The following is a 22,238-nucleotide window of genomic DNA, read 5'->3' as shown; positions in this document are numbered from 1 at the left end:
TACCAGTTGAGACCTGATTTAGGACCCAGGATGTGATCTGTTCTGGAGAATGTTCCATGTGCACTAGAGAAGAATGTATATTCTGGTGCTTTGGGATGGAATGTTCTGAATATATCTGTGATGTCCATCTAGTCCAGTGTGTCATTTAAGGCCTTCATTTCCTTATTGATCTTTTGCTTGGATGATCTATCCATTTCAGTGAGGGGAGTGTTAAAGTCCCCTACTATTATTGTATTATTATTGATGTGTTTCTTTGATTTTGTTATTAATTGGTTTATATAGTTGGCTGCTCCCATGTTAGGGGCATAGATATTTAAAATTGTTAGATCTTGTTGTTGGACAGACCTTTTGAGTATGATATAGTGTCCCTCCTCATCTCTAATTATAGTCTTTGGCTAAAAATCTAATTGATCTGATATAAGGATTACCACCCCAGCTTTCCTTTGATGTCCATTAGCATGGTACATTGTTTTCCACACCCTCACTTTAAATCTGGAGGTGTCTTCGGGTCTAAAATGAGTTTCTTGTAGACAGCATATTGATGGGTTGTTTTTTTTTTAATCCATTCTGATACCCTGTGCTTTTGATTGGGGCATTTAGCCCATTTACATTCAGGGTAACTATTGAGAGATATGAATTTAGTGCCATTGTATTGCCTGTAAAGTGACTGTTACTGTATATTGTCTATGTTCCTTTCTGATCTACTATTTTTAGGCTCTCTCTTTGCTCAGAGGACCCCTTTCAATATTTCCTGTAGAGCTGGTATGGTGTTTACAAAATCTTTTAGTTTTTGTTTGTCCTGGAAACTTTTTACCTCTCCTTCTATTTTCAATAATAGCCTCCCTGGATTTAGTATTCTTGACTGCATATTTTTCTCATTTAGTGCTCTGAATATATCATGCCAGTTTTTTCTGGACTGCCAGGTCTCTGTGTCTAAGTCTGCTGCCAATCTAATATTTTTACCATTGTATGTTACAGGCTTCTTGTCCCAGGCTGCTTTCAGGATTTTCTGTTTGTCGCTAAGACTTGTGAATTTTACTATTAGATGACGGGGTGTGGACCTATTCTTATTGATTTTGAGGGGGGTTCTCTGCACCTCCTAGATTTTGATGCTTGTTCCCTTTGCCATATTAGGGAAATTCTCTACAATAATTCTCTCCAATATATCCTTTGCTCCCCTCTCTCTTTCTTCTTCTTCTGTTTTTTTTTTTTTTAAGATTTTTATTTATTTATTTGACAGAGAGAGATCACAAGTAGGCAGAGAGGCAGGCAGAGAGAGAGAGAGGAGGAAGCAGGCTCCCTGCTGAGCAGAGAGCCCGACACAGGACTCGATCTCAGGACCCTGAGATCATGACCTGAGCTGAAGGCAGAGGCTTAACCCAATGAGCCACCCAGGCGCCCTCTTCTTCTTCTGGAATCCCAATTATTCTAATGTTGTTTCATCTTATGGTATCACTTATCTCTTGAATTCTTCCCTCGTGGTCTAGTAGTTATTTGTCTCTCTTTTGCTCAGCTTCTTTATTCTGTGTCATTTGGTCTTCTGTACCATTCATTCTCTCTTCTGCCTCATTTATCCTAGCAGTTAGAGCCTCTATTTCTTATTGCACCTCATTAATAGCTTTTTTTATTTCAACTGGGTTAGATTTTAGTTCTTTTATTTCTCCAGAAAGGGATTTTATTTCTCCAGATGGGTTTCTCTAATATCTTCCATGCCTTTTTCGAGCTTAGCTAGCACCTTTAGAATCATCATTCTGAACTCTAGATCTGACATATTACCAATGTCCTTATTGATTAGGTCCCTAGCCTTTGGTACTGCCTCTTGTTCTTTTTTTTTGTGGTGAGTTTTTCCACCTTGTCATTTTATCTAGGTGTTGTGTCTATTGCCACTGTCTCACGCACCACCAGCTTATGGTCACTTTTTAATCATAATCTGAGTTGGCAAGAACACAGAAACATGGTCATAACCTAGAAAACATAACTAAGTGATATTTAGGAAAAAGAGGAAGATGGTTTTGGTGAAGTGTTTGGTCTCTGCCATACCAAAGAAGGAGAGAGTGACTATGTGAAGATAAGGACACTAGTGAGGTTTTTTTTGTTGTTTTGTTTTGTTTTGTTTTTAATCAAAAACTATTTGTGGGGCACCTATGTGGCTCACGTGTTTCAGTGTCTGCCTTCAGCTCAGGATACAATCCCAGGGTCCTGAGATCAGTGCCGCATGGGGGCTCACAGCTCAGTGGGGAGCGTGCTTCTTCCTCTCCCACTGTTGCTCCCCCAGTCAAATTAAAAAAAAAAAAAGTTCAAAAGCCATTGTGAGAGAGTTTCTCAAGAAATTTCTGACTTTTAAAATAGACAGTGTTAACAGAGGTTTATTCTTATGGCTTTAGGAAAGATAATGGGTAGTATGGAAGGGTGGCTCTTGCTGGAAAATTTGTTTTAGGTCACTTCTGCCTCTTGGCTTTAGTGGGAGAGGAGAGAGGATATCAAGGATATCAAGGAATGAAGACCCAAACTGCTGATACAGATATCTTCAAATGGCCTTTTCTTTAAAACTTGAGGTATAATTGACATATAATGATGTCTTAATTCCAGATGGGCAACATAATTCAGTATTTATATACGTTATGAAATGGTCACTATAGTAAATCTAGTTAAAGTCCATTGCTACAAAATTAAAATGTTTTTCCTGTGACAAGAACTTTTAAGATATGTTCTCTGAAGAAACTTTCAAACATACCATATAGTGTTACTAACTATAGTCACCATGCTATACATTATATCCCTGTAATTTTTTTAAATATTTTACTTATTTGACAGAGAGAAATCACAACTAGGCAGAGAGGCAGGCAGAGAGAGAGGAGGAAGCAGGCTCCCCGTGGAGCGGAGAGCCCAATGTGGGGCTCGATCCCAGGACCCTGAGATCATGACCTGAGCCGAAGGCAGAGGCTTTAACCCACTAAGCCACCCAGGCGCCCCCCTGTAATTTATTTTTTAACTGGAAATTTCTACTTTGGACCTCCCTTCACCCATTTTGCCCATCCCCATGTCCTGCCAACCCATTAACCTTTTCTCTGTATCTGTGGGCTAATTTTGGTTTTGTTTTTAGATTGCACGTATAAGAGAGATACTGTATTTGTTGTTCTCTGACATATTTCACTTTGCATAATTCAGTCAGGGTCCATCCATGTGGTCAAAAACAGTGATATTTCCTTCTTTTTATGGTTGAATAATATTCCATTGGATATATACAACATATTTTCTTTACCCACTTGACTTTCATGGACATTTAGGTTGTATCCATGTCTTGGCTACTGCAAACAATGCTTTAATGAACATGGGTGGGCTTACATCTTTTCAAAGTAATGCTTTCATTTTCATCCAACAAATTCCCAGAAGTGGATTTGCTAGATCCTGTGGTAGTTCTATTTATAATTTTTGGAGGAACATCCATGCTGTTTTCCACCGTGGCTGCACCAGTTGACATTCCTACCATTAGTGCATAGGATTTCTTTTCTCTACATCCCCATCAACACTTTTATTTCCTGTGTTTTTGATCCTAGGCATCCTAACAGCTATGAGGTAACATCTTATTGTGGTTTTGATTTGCATTTCCCTGATAATTAGTGATGTTGAGCATCTTTTCATGTGTGTTTGCCATCGCTATGTCTTCTTTAGAAAAATGTCTTTTCAGATCCTCTGCCCATTTTTTAATTATTTTCAGGTTTTGCTTTGTTTTGCTGTTAAGGTATATAAATTCTTTATCTATTTTGGATATTAAATATATATATATATATATATTTCAAATGTATGCTCTCATTCAACAGGTTGCCTTTTTACTTTGTTGATGGCTTTTTCTTTGCTGTGGTCCCACTTGTTTATTTTTGCTTTTACTGCTTCTTCATTTGGTGCCAAATCCAAAATACCATCACCAGTACTAGACATCAGGAGCTTATTGCCTATGTTTTCTTCTTGTTTAATAATTTTAGATCTTATGTTTAAGACTTTTACCTATTTTGAGTTAACTTTTGTGCACGGTATAAGATAGTGGTCCAGTTTACTTTTCTTGCATGTGACTATCCACTTTTCCCAACACCATTTCTTAAAGAGACTGGCCTTTCCTTGTTTTATATTCTTGGATTCTTTGTTATAAAGTAGTTGACTATTTATGTGTATGTTTAGTTCTGGGCTCTCTGTTCCGTTCCATTGATCTTTGTGTCTGTTTTGGTATCAATACTATTGTGGTTTGGTTACTAAAACTCTGTAGTATAGTTTGAATCAAGGAACATGATACTCCTAGCTATGTTCTCCTTCCTAAATATTGCTTTTGGCTGGGTAGGGGAAGCAGGTATTTTGTGGTTCCATACAAATTTTAGGATTATTGGTTCTATTTCTGTGAAGAGTACCATTGGAATTTTGACAGGAACTCTTGAGTATATAGATTATTTTGGGTAGCATGAACATTTTAATAATATCAATACTTCCCATCTATGAGCATGGAGTATCTTTCCATTTATTTCTGTCTTCATTTTTTCTCATTAGTGTCTTACAGTTTTTAATGTTTAGAGCTTTCATAATTTTGTGTAAATTTATTCCTAGATACTTTATCCTTTTTTGATACAACTGTAAATGGGATTAAACAAATTTATCTGATAGTTCATTATTAGTGTATAGAAACACAATGAATTTCTGTATATTGATTTTTATATCCTGCAACTTTACTGAACTTACAGATTAATTCTAAAAGCTTTCTGGTGCAGTCCTTAGGATTTTCCATATATATAATAACATATAATCTGTGAAGAGTGACAATTTCTTCCATTCTGATTTAGATGCCCTATATTTATTTTTCTTGACTAATTGCTCTGGCTAAAACTTCTAATACTATATTGAAAAAAATGGAACAAGGATTGGCATCCTTGTCTTGTTCCTGATCTTAGATGAAAAGCTTTATCTTTTCACCAATGAGTATGATATTACCTTGGGCTTCTCATATATGGCCTTTATTAGGCTGATACATATTTACTTTATGCCCACTTTGTTGAGAGTTTTTATTATAAATGGATATTGAATTTTATCCAGTATCTTTTCTGTATCTGTTGAAATGATCATATGATTTTAATCCTTCATTTCATTAATGTCATGTATTACATTGATTTGCACATGTTAAACCAGTTTTGCAATGCTGTGTGATCATGGTGTATGATCCTTTTAATGTATTTTGGAATTCCTATGTATAGGAACCCTGGCTTTCTCTTGATTTCCATATGCCTGAAATACATTTTTCCATTCCTTGACTTTGTGTGTGTCCCCTTAAATCTGAAGTGAATCTCTTCTTAGTGGCCTATAAATAGGGCTGAAAAAAAAAGAAAGAAAGAAACTCCAGGGGTGCCTGGGTGGCATAGTCGGTTGAGCATTGGACTGTTGGTTTTGGCTCAGGTCATGATCTTAGGATCAAGAGATTCAGCCTCCATTGGCTCCATGCTCAGTGCAGAGTCTGTTTGGACTCTCTCTCCCCTTTCCTTCTGCCCTTCCCCCCTAACACTTGCTCACTCTGTTTCTCTCTCTCAAATAAATATGTTAAAAAAAATATATTAAGCTACTCTGTCTTTTGTGGAGAATTTAATTCATTTAAATTTAAAGTAATTACTGGTAGGCAAGTCCTTGATGACATTCTGTTTTCCGTATGTTTTATAATTCCTTTGTTCCTTTCTTCTCTTGTTCCCTTCATTTGTGATTTTATGACTTTCTTTAGTGGTATACTTTATTTCCTTTCCCTTTATCTTTGGTATATGTACTATAGGTTTTGGCTTTGTGTTTACCATGAGGCTTATATATAACAACTTATATTTGTAATAGTCTATTTTAAGTTGATAATAACTTAAGTGTAAACATACTCTAATGCCCCAGATTTTACTTTTCCCTCCCAGGTTTTATGGTTTTGATGTCATATTTTACATCATTTTGCATTTTTATCTTTTGTATTCTTTAAATAATTAATAATAACTATAGCTGTAATATTGTCTTTTAACCTTCATATAGCTTTATGTGATTAATCTCTCTTGTTTTCTAATATTATTCTGTATATTTATATAGATATCTATATCGATATCTATCTATTTATATATATATTATTTAAGTATTTCTACACTGAATGGGGGCTCAAATTCATGACTCCAAGATTAAGAGTTGCATACCCTTCCTACTGAGACAGGCCACGACCCCTGAATTTTATTGTATATTTACCTTTACCCATGGGATTTGTACTTTCACATTTTCCCATTACTAATGAGTAACCTTTTGTTTCAGCTTGAAGGAGTCCTTTTAGAATTTCTTGTAAGTCTGGTTTAGTCATGATCAACTCCTTTAGTTGTTGCTTGACTGTCAAACTCTCTCCCCTTCAATTCTGTATGATAACTTTGCCAGGTAGAGTATTCTTGATTGAAGTATTTTTCTTTCAACACTTTGCAGGGAGGGAGATGATATATTCAAAGTTTCTGCTGAAAAATCCGATGGTTTTATGGAGTTCCTTGTATGCAGTAAGTTGCTTTTTCTTGCTGCCTGTAAGATGTTCTCCTCATCTTTGACATTTTAATTACACTGTGTCTTGGTGAGAGTCTCTTTGGAACTCTGAGATTCCTAGATCCAGAATTCTGTTTCCTTCCACGGCTTAGGAAATTTTCAGGCATTAATTCCTCAAATAAGTTTTCTTCCCATCTCTCTCTTCTCTTTCTAGGACTCCTCTAACATGAGTATTATTCCACTGGATGTTGTCCCTTAAACTAGCTCTTCTTTTTTTTTTTTTTTCTTTGTTATTTTTCCTCTTACTGGATGAGTTCCATGACCTTGGCTTTGATTTCCTTAATTCTTTCTGCTGTGTTACCTAGTCAGCTGTTGCATCTCTCTAGTTTATTTTTTTAGGTTACTTATTGGTTTCTTCAACTCTGTGATTCTATGTGGTACTTCATTATATTTTCTTTTTACTGAATCTTCAGTTGTTCATGCATTCTCCTGAGTTCAGTGAGCATCTGTGTGACTGTTATTTTGAAATTTTAATAGGTAAATCATTTCTATCTTTGTCTTTAAGGACTTTTTATGAGGTTTTATTTATTTTTTCTTGGGCACACATTCCTATTTCTTCATATTCATGCCTCTCTGTTGGTTTCTATGCATTAGCTGTCGTCCCTCCCAATCTTGAAGGAGTGACCTTGTTTAGGAGATGAACCTTACCATTCTATCCTTCTCTAGCTCTTTGTGATTAGCCAAGCAAATTACTTTATTTCTGGTGGGTCCCAGTATTTGAAGGTATGCCAAGACCTATCATGGCTCCTGGGGTGGGGGTGGGGGATTCTTAGCACCTAGATTCAGGCTTTTTGGAAGACAAACCCTTAGGTAGCAGCTTTGGAAGTACGCAAATGTGTACAGTTCTGTGGGACCACAAGTATAGTCTTGCCACAACAGCTAGATAATGTAGACCTGTCCCGAGTGTCATTAAAAAAAAAAGTGGAGCAGGAGACAAGTACAGAAATTCCTTTCTGGGAGGTGCTGGAAACCTGGAGTGAGGGAGAGTGCTAAGACGGTGTGCACTGACTTCTCTCCCTGGCATCCCTACATCTTTAGGCCCCTAGGTCTGTATCAGACCATATATGTGCCCCTCAGGCCAAAGTCTAGGACAAGCAAATAGGCCTCTTTACCAAAAGAAGGTGGTATGTTTCAGTCTGCTATCTGTGTTGTGTCCTGGGGTGTAGCCAGGTAAGAACTCTCTTTCAGATTGTTACTACAGCTAGGTGATCCAGAAGTGTCCTCTGGGCAGCAACCACAAAAATACAAAACAAAAAAAGCACCAGACATGCATATAGGCTTCTGTCTGGGAGATACTGGCACTTTGGAATGTGGCAAAGAATACAAAGATTAATGCCTGTGCTCTGAGGTCTGTGAAGAAGATTAGTCAGTCCTAAGATGTGTGTTTAATTTCAAGATAAGATAACAGGCCTTTTCCACAGAAAGACTGGGTTTCTTGGTCTCTTGACTCCTGCTGTGTCCTGGGGGTGGCAGCTGGTGAAGAACTCTTTCTGCATTGGTTAATATTAGGTGACTGATGCTCTTATAAAAGTATAGACTGGATAACAGTGATTAAGTCTGCCTAGAGTTGCATTTTTGAGGAGGTAACTTAGAAGCTGAGTTGTTCGACATCATCAAGTATTAACTCTGCTGGTGATATGTTAGATGGCTAGAGAATATGAAATCAAATAAAGAGCATTTATCTTCTCTCTGAAGATTTACAATCTTGAATTAATAGGAATCATAGAGGTAGTGAGTGAGGCAGCAAGGATGATAACCAGTTTGCTGAACTATTAAAATACAAATTCCTCACCAGGTGGTAATAAACAGCAGCTATTCCCAGAACTGCTCCATTTGCTCTACCCTGCCTGTCCTCAGTATCACCTCCACACCCCTCTTCTGTGGGCCCCAGAATTCCCTATTTTCTAGCAACTAAAGGGTCATTGCCCTTATGCACTCAATATTTTACATATAATCCCAAGGGATGCCCTTTGCCAAGAGACAAAAGTTACAAGCCTTGAAATGGTAATGACTATTTAGTAAATGGGAGTTAAAAGGCCAGAATGAAAAAGAAGTTGGGGAAAAGAGAGAAATGGAATTGATAAGGGTCCAACAAAAGATTTTAAGCAGATCTCCTTTTAAAAACAATACTTTTGATTGTACATAAGTACTTACTGGTATTTGTTGAATGTGCTATGATGCTGAAGAATTGTCAGTAACAGCTGCTGTTAATACGCATATTTTTTTTTTACCCTTACTCTTTGCATTCCTGACCACTACAGAAGCTTGCATCCACATTTGCAAGAATAAATATAGACTCATATGGAGGAATTTACTGTCTTACCTCTGCAGTTAGAGGATCTATTACGCCATTATCACCCCACTTTGCAATTGGTGATTTCAGTATTTACAGAGGTAAATCATTGGGAGGAAAAAAAGTTGGTCAAACAGGAATAATTTTTTTCATTTCACTCGGAACATTTTACCAAATAGTGACTGATACTGATACAGATGAACACTGATACAGAATACGGATGAATAGGTTTATTCATGGATGTAAACAGGCAAGAGATCACTCAGAAGTTTTTATTTAAAAGGGCTAATAAGAAAGCTTTAATTGTATGGAAATATTGATAGAATTGGTTCTCCTTGCTTTACTTCCTTGCTTCCAAATAAAATAAAACATTTCTAATTAAGGGAGGTACAGGTTAAATGATTAATACCCAAAACAGTACCTGAGCAAATCAGTTTTATTTTTATATCACAGTTTACTGTTCTTAACCAGCAGTCACTGCCTCGTACATACTGTCAATTACAATATAATTCCCTCACTATATGTTTCTTCATGTTCTAAAGAGTAAATGACATTACTGAATTACTTTCATCAAATATTAATTTTCATATTCTCTCAGCAGCAAGCACCAAAATTAAAACCCAACAATTGAAAGACTAAGTACACATAACAAATTCCCTGTAAGACATGGGAATAAAGTTTTCCTATTCCCAAAGGTCTGTAATTTTTTGGCATTGAGCAATAGGGTATTACAATAGGGTATTACAATTAAACACAAAATCAGTTGCTATTTAATACTATGTAATAATTTAACACTTTTTAATAATGCGGATCATTTCATTTGAAACAAACTTTGCCCTTCTGATTGTTCCTCCTCTCCATCCCTTCTGTAATGGGTGGTTTTGGCCTGCCAGTGCCAGCAGCTGAGGGAGTTTCATGCCATCATTCCTCTTCTCTCTGAACTAGCAAGCGCTCTGGAGGAAGAACAGATTCCAGTTTCTGCCAGCGCTCTGGAGGCCACAGGATATGTGTAGCATGGGCATGTAGAAGTCCTAGGGAAACCTGAACCCATGAGAGACACAAAGAAAGCAAGAAATTATTTTTTTTTTGTTTGTTTATTTACAGCATAACAGTCCTGCACTACGTGCCCTCCCTATTACCCACCACCTGGTTCCTCACCCTCCCACCCCCCCCGCCCCTTCAAAACCCTCTGGTTGTTTTTCAGAGTCCATAGTCTCTCATGGTTCATCTCCCCTTCCAATTTCCCTCAACTCCCTCTCCTCTCCATCTCCCCATGTCCTCCCTGTTATTTGTTATGCTCCACAAATAAGTGAGACCATATGATACTTGACTCTCTCTGCTTGACTTATTTCGCTCAGCATAATCTCTTCCAGTCCCGTCCATGTTGCTACAAAAGTTGGGTATTCGTCCTTTCTGATGGAGGCATAATACTCCATTGTGTATATGGACCATATCTTCCTTATCCATTCATCCGTTGAAGGGCATCTTGGTTCTTTCCACAGTTTGGCGACCGTAGCCATTGTTGCAATAAACATTGGGGTACAGATGGCCCTTCTTTTCACTACATCTGTATCTTTGGGGTAAATACCCAGCAGTGCAATTGCAGGGTCATAGGGAAGCTCTATTTTTAATTTCTTCAGGAATCTCCACACTGTTCTCCAAAGTGGCTGCACTAACTTGCATTCCCACCAACAGTGTAAGAGGGTTCCCCCTTTCCCCACATCTTCTCCAACACATGTTTTTTCCTGTCTTGCTAATTTTGGCCATTCTAACTGGTGTAAGGTGGTATCTCAATGTGGTTTTAATTTGAATCTCCCTGATGGCTAGTGATGATGCAAGAAATTATTTTATCAGAATTAATATCTCAAAGACAGAATTTGATCCAGGTCTGAAGTTCCTTGGAAAGATAATGATTAAAAATAGTAAACATTGGGGCGCCTGGGTGGCTCCATGCGTTGAAGCCTCTGCCTTCGGCTCAGGTCATGATCCCAGGGTCTTGGGATCAAGCCCTGCATCAGGCTCTCTGCTCAGCGGGGAGCCTGCTTCCCTTCCTCTCTCTCTCTCTGCCTGCCTCTCTGCCTACCTGTGATCTCTGTCAAATAAATAAATAAAATCTTTAAAAAAAAGAAGTAAACATTTATATGGTACTTTTGTAGGTGATTTATGTACCTGAATGCCTTTAAATCCTCACAACCATTGGAGGTAGCTATTAGACCCATTTTGCATTTGAGAAAACTAGTATTGGTTAAAGAACTTGCCAAAAGTCCTACAGCAACCAGTTAGTTGGTGGAGGCTGGCTTCAGGGCTGAGCTGTCCAAACCCAGGGTCTGCAACATTAACCCCCATCCTCAGTTTGCATACACCCAGGGAGCATAAATCTGGTTTACATTCTCAGAATCTCCTTTGGAGTTACCAGTATTTTAGGGGGACTTTATTATGTGGATAAGTCAGAGATATGAAAAAAATATTTTTTATGAAAAGTCCCATCTACTGGCTGAGCAGCAAAAGTTAGATTAAAGTGAGACTAAAGGCCTTCCTTGGAAACTACATGGAGCAACATGGAACTAGTGATCACAGAGGGAGATGGAAAACTAAGGGAAAGCCGGCATTGGAGGATAGGAATCAAGTATAAAGACGACAGATGGCAAAGAACCCCCATCATCAGATATGTGCCTGGTTTAAGAGGAGGTCACTAGAGGGAAGCACTGAAGGCTGAACCCCGAGAAGGAAGGAGCCCTTGTGACATAGTAGGGCTCCCTAGGGCCATCAGCTGCAGTGGGCAGAAGAATGCAGGCAAACCTGTTTAAAAGGCAGATCCAGGAAGGCCCTATTCTCAGATCACCCTGCAGTGAAGCAAGGTCTGGAAATCTGTGTCTTTTGTTGTTGATGCTATTGTTGTTACTATTGGGTAATATTTTAATAGTAGTTAAAAAACTTAAAGTACACTTAGCACACATTTATGTAGTGCTAGCTATAAACCCGATACTATGGGTCCACTTTTTTTTTCTTTTTTTAATATTTATTTTTGTTTATTTACAGCATAACAGTGTTCATTGTTTTGGCATCACACCCAGTGCTCCATGCAGTACGTGCCCTCCCTATTACCCACCACCTGGTTCCTCAAACTCCCACCCCCCCACCCCCCTGCTGCCCCTTCATAACCCTCTGGTTGTTTTTCAGAGTCCATAGTCTCTCATGGTTCATCTCCCCTTCCAATTTCCCTCAACTCCCTCTCCTCTCCATCTCCCCATGTCCTTCCTGTTATTTGTTATGCTCCACAAATAAGTGAGACCATATGATACTTGACTCTCTCTGCTTGACTTATTTCGCTCAGCATAATCTCTTCCAGTCCCGTCCATGTTGCTACAAAAGTTGGGTATTCGTCCTTTCTGATGGAGGCATAATACTCCATTGTGTATATGGACCATATCTTCCTTATCCATTCATCCGTTGAAGGGCATCTTGGTTCTTTCCACAGTTTGGCGACCGTAGCCATTGCAGCAATAAACATTGGGGTACAAATGGCCCTTCTTTTCACTACATCTGTATCTTTGGGGTAAATACCCAGCAGTCCAATTGCAGGGTCATAGGGAAGCTCTATTTTTAATTTCTTCAGGAATCTCCACACTGTTCTCCAAAGTGGCTGCACTAACTTGCATTCCCACCAACAGTGTAAGAGGGTTCCCCTTTCTCCACATCCTCTCCAACACACGTTGTTTCCTGTCTTGCTAATTTTGGCCATTCTAACTGGTGTTAGATGGTATCTCAATGTTGTTTTAATTTGAATCTCCCTGATGGCTAGTGATGATGAACATTTTTTCATGTGTCTGATAGCCATTTGTATGTCTTCATTGGAGAAGTGTCTGTTCATATCTTCTGCCCATTTTTTGATATGATTATCTGTTTTGTGTGTGTTGAGTTTGAGAAGTTCTTTATAGATCCTGGATATCAACCTTTTGTCTGTACTGTCACTTGCAAATATCTTCTCCCATTCTGTGGGTTGCCTCTTTGTTTTGTTGACTGTTTCCTTTGCTGTGCAGAATCTTTTGATCTTGATGAAGTCCCAAAAGTTCATTTTTGCTTTTGTTTCCTTGGCCTTTGGAGACATATCTTGAAAGAAGTTGCTGTGGCTGATATCGAAGAGGTTACTGCCTATGTTCTCCTCTAGGATTCTGATAGATTCCTGTCTCACGTTGAGGTCTTTTATCCATTTCGAGTTTATCTTTGTGTATGGTGTAAGAGAATGGTCGAGTTTCATTCTTCTACATATCGCTGTCCAGTTTTCCCAGCACCATTTATTGAAGAGACTGTCTTTTTTCCATTGAATATTTTTTCCTGTTTTGTCGAAGATTATTTGACCATAGAGTTGAGGGTCCATATCTGGGCTGTCTACTCTGTTCCACTGGTCTATGTGTCTGTTTTTATGCCAGTACCACGCTGTCTTGGTGATCACAGTTTTGTAGTAAAGCTTGAAATCGGGTAACGTGATGCCGCCAGTTTTGTTTTTGTTTTTCAACATTTCCTTAGCAATTCGGGGTCTCTTCTGGCTCCATACAAATTTTAGGATTATTTGCTCCAGCTCTTTGAAAAATATCAGTGGAATTTTGATCGGAATGGCATTAAAAGTATGGATTGCTCTAGGCAGTATAGACATTTTAACAATGTTTATTCTTCCAATCCAAGAGCATGGAACGGTCTTCCATCTTTTTGTGTCTTCTTCAATTTCTTTCATGAGTGTTCTGTAGTTCCTCGAGTACAGGTCCTTTACTTCTTTGGTTAGGTTTATGCTATGGGTCTACTTTTTATTTTCAAATGTTTTTCCTATCAATTGGAGCTCCATAGAGATTAACATACAAGATAGCTTTCATTGAAGTACTATTTACTAGCATATGCATTCGAGAAATCACATTGCATGGAGAGTCAAAGAACTAGATATCAGGTGAGGGACTCTAAAAACATAACTAGAAACACTTTTTTTTTTTAAAGCAAACTTCACATCATCTTGGAACACAAGTCCAATGGCTATCAAGAAGCCCAGGGGCCCAACAAAGAACTATTACTTTGAAAATCAAACTAGTTACTTATATTTTTTTTTGCATTTGTTACTTTCTCCTTGTATGCCTGTCTGTGTACATATACTTTTTGTACTGAAGCATTTGAAATTTGCTGATTCTCTGAATTTACCTGTCTCCTCAGAAGTCTTTCCTACATAAACACATTGCCAGTTCTTAACGATACAATATTAATGTGTAGCCAATATTCAGAATTTTCCAATTGCCCCAATAATGTCTTTTATAGCTGTTTTTTAAAAATTCTTAAGGATCAAAAATTGCATCATAATTGTCATTGTTTTTGTTCAGGCCTGTTGCCTTGTAAGATGTCCTACATTTATAATTGCTTGATTTTTTCCCCTCCTGAAAAGATTCAAGTTAAATATTCTTGGCAAGAACACAATGTACTTGATAATGCATTCTTCCTATTCTGTCATGGCAGAAGGCACAAAATATCTGTTTGTCCCATTCTTAGGATATGAAGTTTGATCACTTGATTAAGGTGATACTGCCCAGATTTCTCCTCTGTAAACAAATCATTCTCTTTTTTGAATTAGTAACTAATTATAATCTGTGGGATGATATCTTGAAATATGTAACTGTCCTATATCAACATTTCATCTAGTCATTTTATTATTTCTCAAGGAAGCTAGTTTCTAAACCATCTGATTTTAACATTCATTGATGATCCTCCCTGAATTAGCACATTGATGATTACAACAGGAGTTTCCAAATTTATTTTTCCTTTTATATTTATTAGCCATCATTCTTCTCTAAATTGATTCCTCTTCCAATCCCAAATCCCTCTTTCAATCAATATCAAATATTTCTTCTTGGTTAACATTGGACAGGTCTCCGTCAGTCCCCAAGAACTTCCTTACTTCTTGGTACCACTCCATGTTGCAGGCCTCCTTGTACTTTATACCTGTTTAGCCTGGAATCAGACATCATATAAAGAAGGCTTGGTTTTACCCGGAAATACTGTTTAGAAACCAGAGCCTGCTACTATATGTACTCATTGCTCTAAGGTGTCAGAGAAGAAAAATAAAATACCTAAAACCTCAGGGTTTTCCCTCACCTTCCCCCATTCCAAATTTCTCTCTCCCTTCTTCTAAAGTCAGCTCTCTGGTTCCCAACCACAAATTTACTGAGTAAAAAAATCAAGGTTTCTTTGCAACTATTTTAATCCTTAAAATACATCTCATTTTAAGGGTTATATTTATTGGAATTTGTCCTTTTTGTCCTCCACAGTGTAGCTGTATTAAGTACTGTTTGGTTTGTTTCCATTTGTATTCGATTTTAGTGTGCTTTTGCTATCCCTTTTGGTTAAATGTTATTTGAATACATAAACATTTGCATGGTTCAAAGGTCAAAATTACTCTTAAAAGGTAAGGTAGGCAGAATGTCCCATCTAACACACACTCCAAACATGTCCATATCTTAATCTCTGGAAGGTATGAATATGCAGTACTACAGAGCAAAGAGCATTAAGGTTACAGATGGACTTAAGGTTGCTGATCGATCCGTTGATACCAAGATAATGAGACTACCCTGTAACATTCCATGAACCCAAATATAATCACAAGAATCCATAAATGTAGATGAGCTAGGCAGAAGGGTTAGAGTCAGACAGAGATGTTATATGGCTGGATTTTGAAGATGAAGGAAAGGGCCATGAGCCAAGGAATGCAGGTGCCCTCTAGAAACTAGCAAGGAAAACAAATTATCCCCTAGAGCTTTCAGAATAAATACAGCCTTGCTGATACTTTGATTTTAGCCCAAAGAGATACATATTGGACTCATGGCCTCCAGAACTGTAAAATAAAGGTTGTTTTAAGCCACTATATTTGTGGCAATCTATTATAAGAAATACACACAAATTGCATTCCCATCCACTACCACACCTCTAAAAGATGAACTGTTTTCATTAGAATATTTTTATTTCCCTTTTTTTTTCCCTCATACCAAAGGTAGAATACTACATTCACTTTTGCACCTTGCTTTTATTCTCACCAGTATATCCTAGAAACCATTTCCTAGCACTTAATTGAAAGGGAGCCTATGGTTTTACACCCCCTCTCCCCTTAGTGATTCTAATTAACCTCATTGGGAATTCAGGATCTGAATTTTCCACTTAGCATCACACCCAGAAAAAGCAAGCTTAACGGACTTTAAAGAATCCTTTGAATATATTCTGGAACATGCTAAGTAACCATTTCAACCATGTTAACTGCCAGGAACCTAGATCTAATGGTCTGTCATAGTGAACTTTTTATCTATTTTTGTTTTTGTTTGGGCTCAGTGGAACTATAGGACAGCTGGTCTCCATCCTCTCCACAATAACCCTTTTTAGATTTGATAGCTGCTACTTGGTTGTTCCTCAAGCCTTTATTTGCTGTTCCAAGTTGTTTAACTTTTCTCCTATGGTTGATTTGCCAGGACTCCTCCCAATATATTTGCTTGCTTGCTTGGTGATTCAATTTTTTTAAAAAGATCAACCTTCATTTTACTAAAGCCTAGGATTCTTTTATTCCAAACATTTATTAGGTATACAACGTGCTTCCTCCTCTCTCTCTCTCTCTCTCTCTCTCTCTGCCTGTCTCTCTGCCTACTTGTCAAATAAATAAATCTTTAAAAAAAAAAAAAAAAAAAAAAAGAAACAACAGGGGTAAGGTAGGGACACTGCAAAATATTGACCATTTTTAAGTCAAAGAGAGAAGCTTCAGAAGAAACAAAACTTGCTGACACTTGACCTTGGACTTCTAGTCTTCAGTACTGTGAGAAATTTTCTATTGCTCAAGCCATGCAGTCTATGATATGCATACTAAGAGATGAAAAAAAGGTAATACTGGGCTGGAAGCTAGTTCCCTAAGATGTGCCAATACTCATTCAAAATAGGGAAACAAAGAAACATGTTGAAGAAAAAAGAGCACTTGTTATTAAAAAGAGAGATGCTTAAGCACGTGTAGGCATACCTAGTTTTATTAAGCTTGGCTGCAACACTGCGCAGAGCAAGTCAATCAGCACCATTTTCCAACTGCATTTGCTCACTCGTGTCCATGAAATAATGGAAGCATTATCAAAATATGACAAACTTCTCTATTTGTTATAGTGATCTGTGATCTTTGATATTACTACTGTAATTGCTTTAGAGCTCTACAAACTGCCTGTATAAGGTGCCAAATAAATAGACGTTGGGTGTGTTGTGACGGCTCTAATGGGCTGGCTGTTCCAACAACTCTTTCCCTTTCTGCAGACCTCCCTATTCCCTGAAACATAGCAATATCAAAAGTAGGCCAGTTAATAACCCAAAAATGGCCTCTAAGTGTTCACATAAAAGTAAGAGTCACAGGTCTCTCGCTGGGAATCCAAACTATAAATCCTTAAACTTAGTGAGGAAGCATGTCAAAAGCCAAGTTAGGCCAAAAGCTAAGCTTCTTGCACCAAAAGGCCAAGGTGTGAATGAAAAAAATTAAAAGAAATTTCAAAAACCTACTCCCATGAACACACAAATGATACGAAAAGTGAAACAGCCTTACTGCTAATGTGGATAAAGTTCTAGTGGTCTGGATCCAAGCTCAAACCAGCCACAGTATTCTGTTAAGCCAAAGCCAGACCAAGGCCTTCACTCCCTTCAGTTCTATGAAGGCAGAAAGGTGAGGAAGCTGCACAAGAAAAGTTTGACTTAGCAGGGTTGGTTCATGAGGTTTAAGGAAAAAATATATCCCTAAGGATATATCCCACATATCCCTAAAGCAAAAAAAAAAAAAAAAAAAAAAAAAAAAGTAAAGCAACAAATTACCCAGAAAATGTATCTGAGATCATTAATGAAGGTGGCTACCCTAATGAACAGATTTTTCAGGTAGATGAAACAGTCTTCTATTGGAAGACGATGCCAGCTAGCTTTTTCATAGCTAGAGAGAAGAAGTCAGTGTCGGGCATCAAGCTTTGAAAATGCTATCAAATACCACTACATACTACAGAGAAATTGTTCATGAAAATAAGAGTATATTGATGTGACAACCTTCATTGTTGTCTTATTTTAAGTAACTTCAACAGCCAATCCAAATCTTCAACAACCACCAGCCAGCCATCAACACTGAGGCAAGACCCTCTACCAACAAAAAAATATGACTTTTTGAAAGCTCAGGTTATGATTCATTAAAAAAATCTTCAAAAAAGGCTGAAGTATGTACATTGCAATAATGTTGTACCTAAAAAACCAAACTTAATACAGTATAATGGAAACCTAACTTTTATATGCACTGAAAAACCAAAAAATTCATTTAACATGCTTTATTATAATATTCACTTTATTGCAGCAATCTAGAACAGAACTGTAGTATCTATAAAGTATGACTAAAATTTTCTCAATAGGTTAGATTACTCTGACCAACCAATGTAGTATTTTACTGGGACTTGACTCTTCCCTATGCTTTTTTGTGTCCCATGTTTAACTGTATCTCCTCTTCAATGCACTCACAACATTTTTAGGCATAAGGAATCCACCTTTATGGTAAATTTTAGAATACAACAGAATCATATAAATCATTATAATCCTTTAGCAGATCATTGTGTTTTCAGTGTCTGCTGAATGAGAAAATAGTTCCACATATATTAATGGGCCTCTTACAATAACTCTGTTGCCCACAGATCAGGAATCAATGATCTAGAATAGTCTATTTTGATTGTGTACTCTAATAGCAAAAATATTAGAGAACTCATTTCAATATTTAAGAATTTATATATATATGTTCTATAACTAGTTATATATATAACTGATAATATATGGTTATATATTATATAATTATATATTGCATATGTATATAAAAGCATTCCATAAAAACCAAATGTTAGTAAAGTTTAAACTCTTACTTGTTCAGTTCAAGAGTTCTAATTTTTTGTTTTTGCATCCAGAGGATCATTATACACACTCTTTGCCTATTCCTGTTCCCCTCTGCTCTAGGAAACACTAAAATTACTAACTGAAAATTGATCAGTGCTATTAGTCAACTAGTTTGTTTTATCGACACAATGCCAAGGAAGCACATGGACTAAATTTGCAGTGAATTGCCCACTTTTGATTGAATTGGCTCCACTGAGAAGTTATGTTGGCATGTGGTAAACACAGCCTTCATGAGCACTGACTTTTCTTCAGGTGCCAGAGGCACAGGTGTGTGTTTCTATGGTCCCCACCACCCCCTATTCATAGGCCAATAGGTTTATGGAGCACCCTCCCAAGTCTTGGCTTCAGGACACCTTCTCTTGAAAGAAGAGCTTGCAAAAATAAGGATAAGCAAAGTACAAGAGTCTAAAGGTAAGATAGAGGGGAAAACATAGGAAAGAAGGAAGAAGATGACTGTAAATGGGAGCAAAGACTTTAAAAAAAGATACTCAGAACTAGAGCCAGGGTCACAAGAGGATCAGGATGAGAAATGAGAAGAAGCACAAAAATTCCTTGGATTAAAATATTTTCCAAAAGAAAATACAAACACATTTTATATGCAGTATAAGCAAATAAAATCTGTCTGTAATGAATTTACTTAGCAGTGTAAGGAGAAAAATTTCCACATAAACAAGGCAGCAGTCAGATGATATTTATTCTATAATATTAAATTACCTACAATTACTTTTGAAAGTCAAGTCAAACTGCAATAATATTAGAACTGGGAAGAACACTGTTTAAAAAAAGGGCTGGTTTGTCAGAGCTTAAAGAGGCCAGTCAGCTTTCCACTCTGCCATCCAAAGCCCTTTTTACCCACATCTTTCCAAATTTACCTGCATATCTCATTATGGAAGTTCTATAGGGTTCTTCAAGGTACACCTAAGAGCACATGCCTTGTTCACCCTCCTGCTTCTAATGATTGCTATACTGTTTGTAATCCCCTTCTTCACACCCCTGGGACCCTCCTATAAAACCCACTTTAGTCCAGATTTTCCACAGAGTCCTTCCCAGCCACCCCAGTTCTCATCCATTTGTTCCTCTTTGCCCAAGGAACTGAGGCCTGGTGTTGGTCTACCCAGCATCAGGTTCTTAAAAAGAAATGGGGAAAAAAAAAAAGGACCAAGGGCCTCTGGGGAATATGGCAGAATAGAAGACCCTAAACTCCCCACCTCCCACTGATGCAACTAGATAATTCCATCAGTGTAAATTACACAGAAAACAATCTGGACCTGGCAGAGTAGACTCTCCACAGCTAAATGTGAAGAGGAGGCCACATCTAAGAGGATAGAAGAAGAGAGACATGATTGGGAGCTAAACAGACTTGCAGGGACGGTCCACTAGAGGGAGGCATTCTCCCTTGGGGAAAGGAAAGAAAGAGATTCTCACAACAAGTACCCCAGGCATGGAGAACCCTCATGGGGAAGATAAATTCCTTTAACATTAAACTTTGAAAATGAGAGGGGCCAAATTTCATGGGTTCTTAAAATAAGGGGGGCTGAACACCTAAAACTTTCAAAATCAGCAGGCTCTGCTCTGGGGGAACAAGAAAGGCTAGAGGAAACCGAGTCCATGACTTTTAAGAGACAGCACAACAAAGAGCCTGCAGAGACACAGCATAGAAGCAGCAGTTTTAAAAATGGCTCAGGTATAAAGCAGAGAGATTTGATCAGTAATCTCAGAGCACGTGCTGGAGGGGTAGAAATCCTTGGGAAATTTCTCAGAAAAGAAAAGTGCTGGCAGGAGCCATTTCCCTTCCCCATTCCCCAGCCTAGATACACAGGTATCTGTAGGAACCAGAGCAAACACTTGCCACCTAGTTTGCTAACAGTGTGCTCACAAACCTCCATCCTCGTGCTTATGCTAATCCACTCCCTCCAACCCGGCCTGCCTCTGTTTGGGGCAGCTGTAGGTCCCCTCTTGCAGAACACAAACTGTGAGAGAAGAGAACAAGAGAAGAAAGGAACAGAGCAAGAGAAATAACCATAAAACAAGTAACAAAATGGCCATAAGTACATAACTATCAATAATTACTTTCAATGTACATGGACCAAACACTCCAATCAAAAGACAGAGAATGATGGAACAGATTTAAAAAGAAAAGTAAGATCCATCTATACCTTGCCTACCAGGAAACTCATTTCAGACCTGAAGACACCTGCAAACTCAAAGTGAAGGGATAAAAAAGTATTTATCATGCAAATGGAAGTAAAAAAAAGAAGTGGAGTTGCAATATTTATATCACAAAATAGACTTTAAAACAAAGATTCTAAGAGACAAGGAAGAACACTAAATAGTCATAAAGGGAGCAATTGATTAAGAAGTTATAACAATTTTAAGTATGGCACCCAAATACATAAAGCAGCTATTAACTAACATAAAGCACCTAATCAATAGTAATACAATAGTAGGGGATTTTAACACCCACTGACATTGAGACAGATCATCTAAAGAAAACGTAGAAGGAAACAGTGACTTTGAATAATATACTAGACTAGATGGATCTAGATGGATCTGACAGATATATTCAGAGCATTCCCATCCTGAGAGCAGAATACATATTCTTTTCTGGAAAATGTTCCCTGTGCACTTGAACAGATCGCATATTAGGCCACGAAACAAGTCTCAACAAGTTCAAAAAGACTGAAGTCCTATCATGCATCTTTTCTGACCACAATGCTATGAAACTAGAGATCAAACACAAGAAAAGACCTGGAAAAAGCACAAAAACATGGAGGTTAAATAAAGGCTTTGGATTGCAGCAAGAACTGTTCTCAGAGGAAAGTTGATACCAATATAGATCTGCCTATCTCAAGAAGCAAGAAAAATCTCAAAAAATCTAACCTTACACACAAAGGATCTGGAAAAAGAAAAACAAACAAAACCCCAAACTGCAGAAGTAAGGAAATACTAAAGATTAAAACAGATATAAAACCAGGATCTGGCTCTTTGAAAAGATCAATAAAATTGATAGACTTAACCCAGACTAATTAAAAGGAAAAACAGAAAGGACTCAAACAAAATGACAAATGAAAGGGGAGAAATAATGATCTATACCATAGAAATACAAAGGATTATAAGAGATATTATGAAAAATTGTATGTCAGGGGCGCCTGGGTGGCTCAAGGGGTTAAGCCTCTGCTCTTGGCTCAGGTCATGATCTCAGGGTCCTGGGACTGAGCCCCCCCGCATCTGGCTGTCTGCACAGCGGGGAGCCTGCTTCCCCCTCTCTGCTTGCCTCTCTGCCTACTTATGATCTCTCTCTCTCTGTGTCAAATAAATAAATAAAATCTTTAAAAAAATTATATGCCAACAATTGGACAACCTAGAAGAAATGGGTACATTCCTAGAAACATAAACTCCAAATACTGAAGGA

At 37.8% G+C, this 22,238-nt stretch overlaps 1 protein-coding gene across 1 annotated transcript in view; it reads right to left on the bottom strand.

The window, feature by feature from the left end:
- Window positions 1–9,092: 9,092 nt before the first annotated feature.
- The window catches only part of IMMP2L (inner mitochondrial membrane peptidase subunit 2), an 869,268-nt gene continuing 856,122 nt past the window's right edge, over window positions 9,093–22,238 (bottom strand). Inside the window, exon 7 of the mRNA XM_046021516.1 lies at window positions 9,093–9,910. Coding sequence (XP_045877472.1) covers window positions 9,791–9,910 — 120 coding nt within the window. The 3' untranslated portion in view covers window positions 9,093–9,790. The remainder of the gene's footprint in view (window positions 9,911–22,238) is intronic.

The sequence above is a fragment of the Meles meles genome, chromosome 10 (assembly GCF_922984935.1).
Source record: "Meles meles chromosome 10, mMelMel3.1 paternal haplotype, whole genome shotgun sequence".
NCBI lineage: Eukaryota > Metazoa > Chordata > Mammalia > Carnivora > Mustelidae > Meles > Meles meles.
This window is presented reverse-complemented; position numbering and strand designations above follow the sequence as displayed.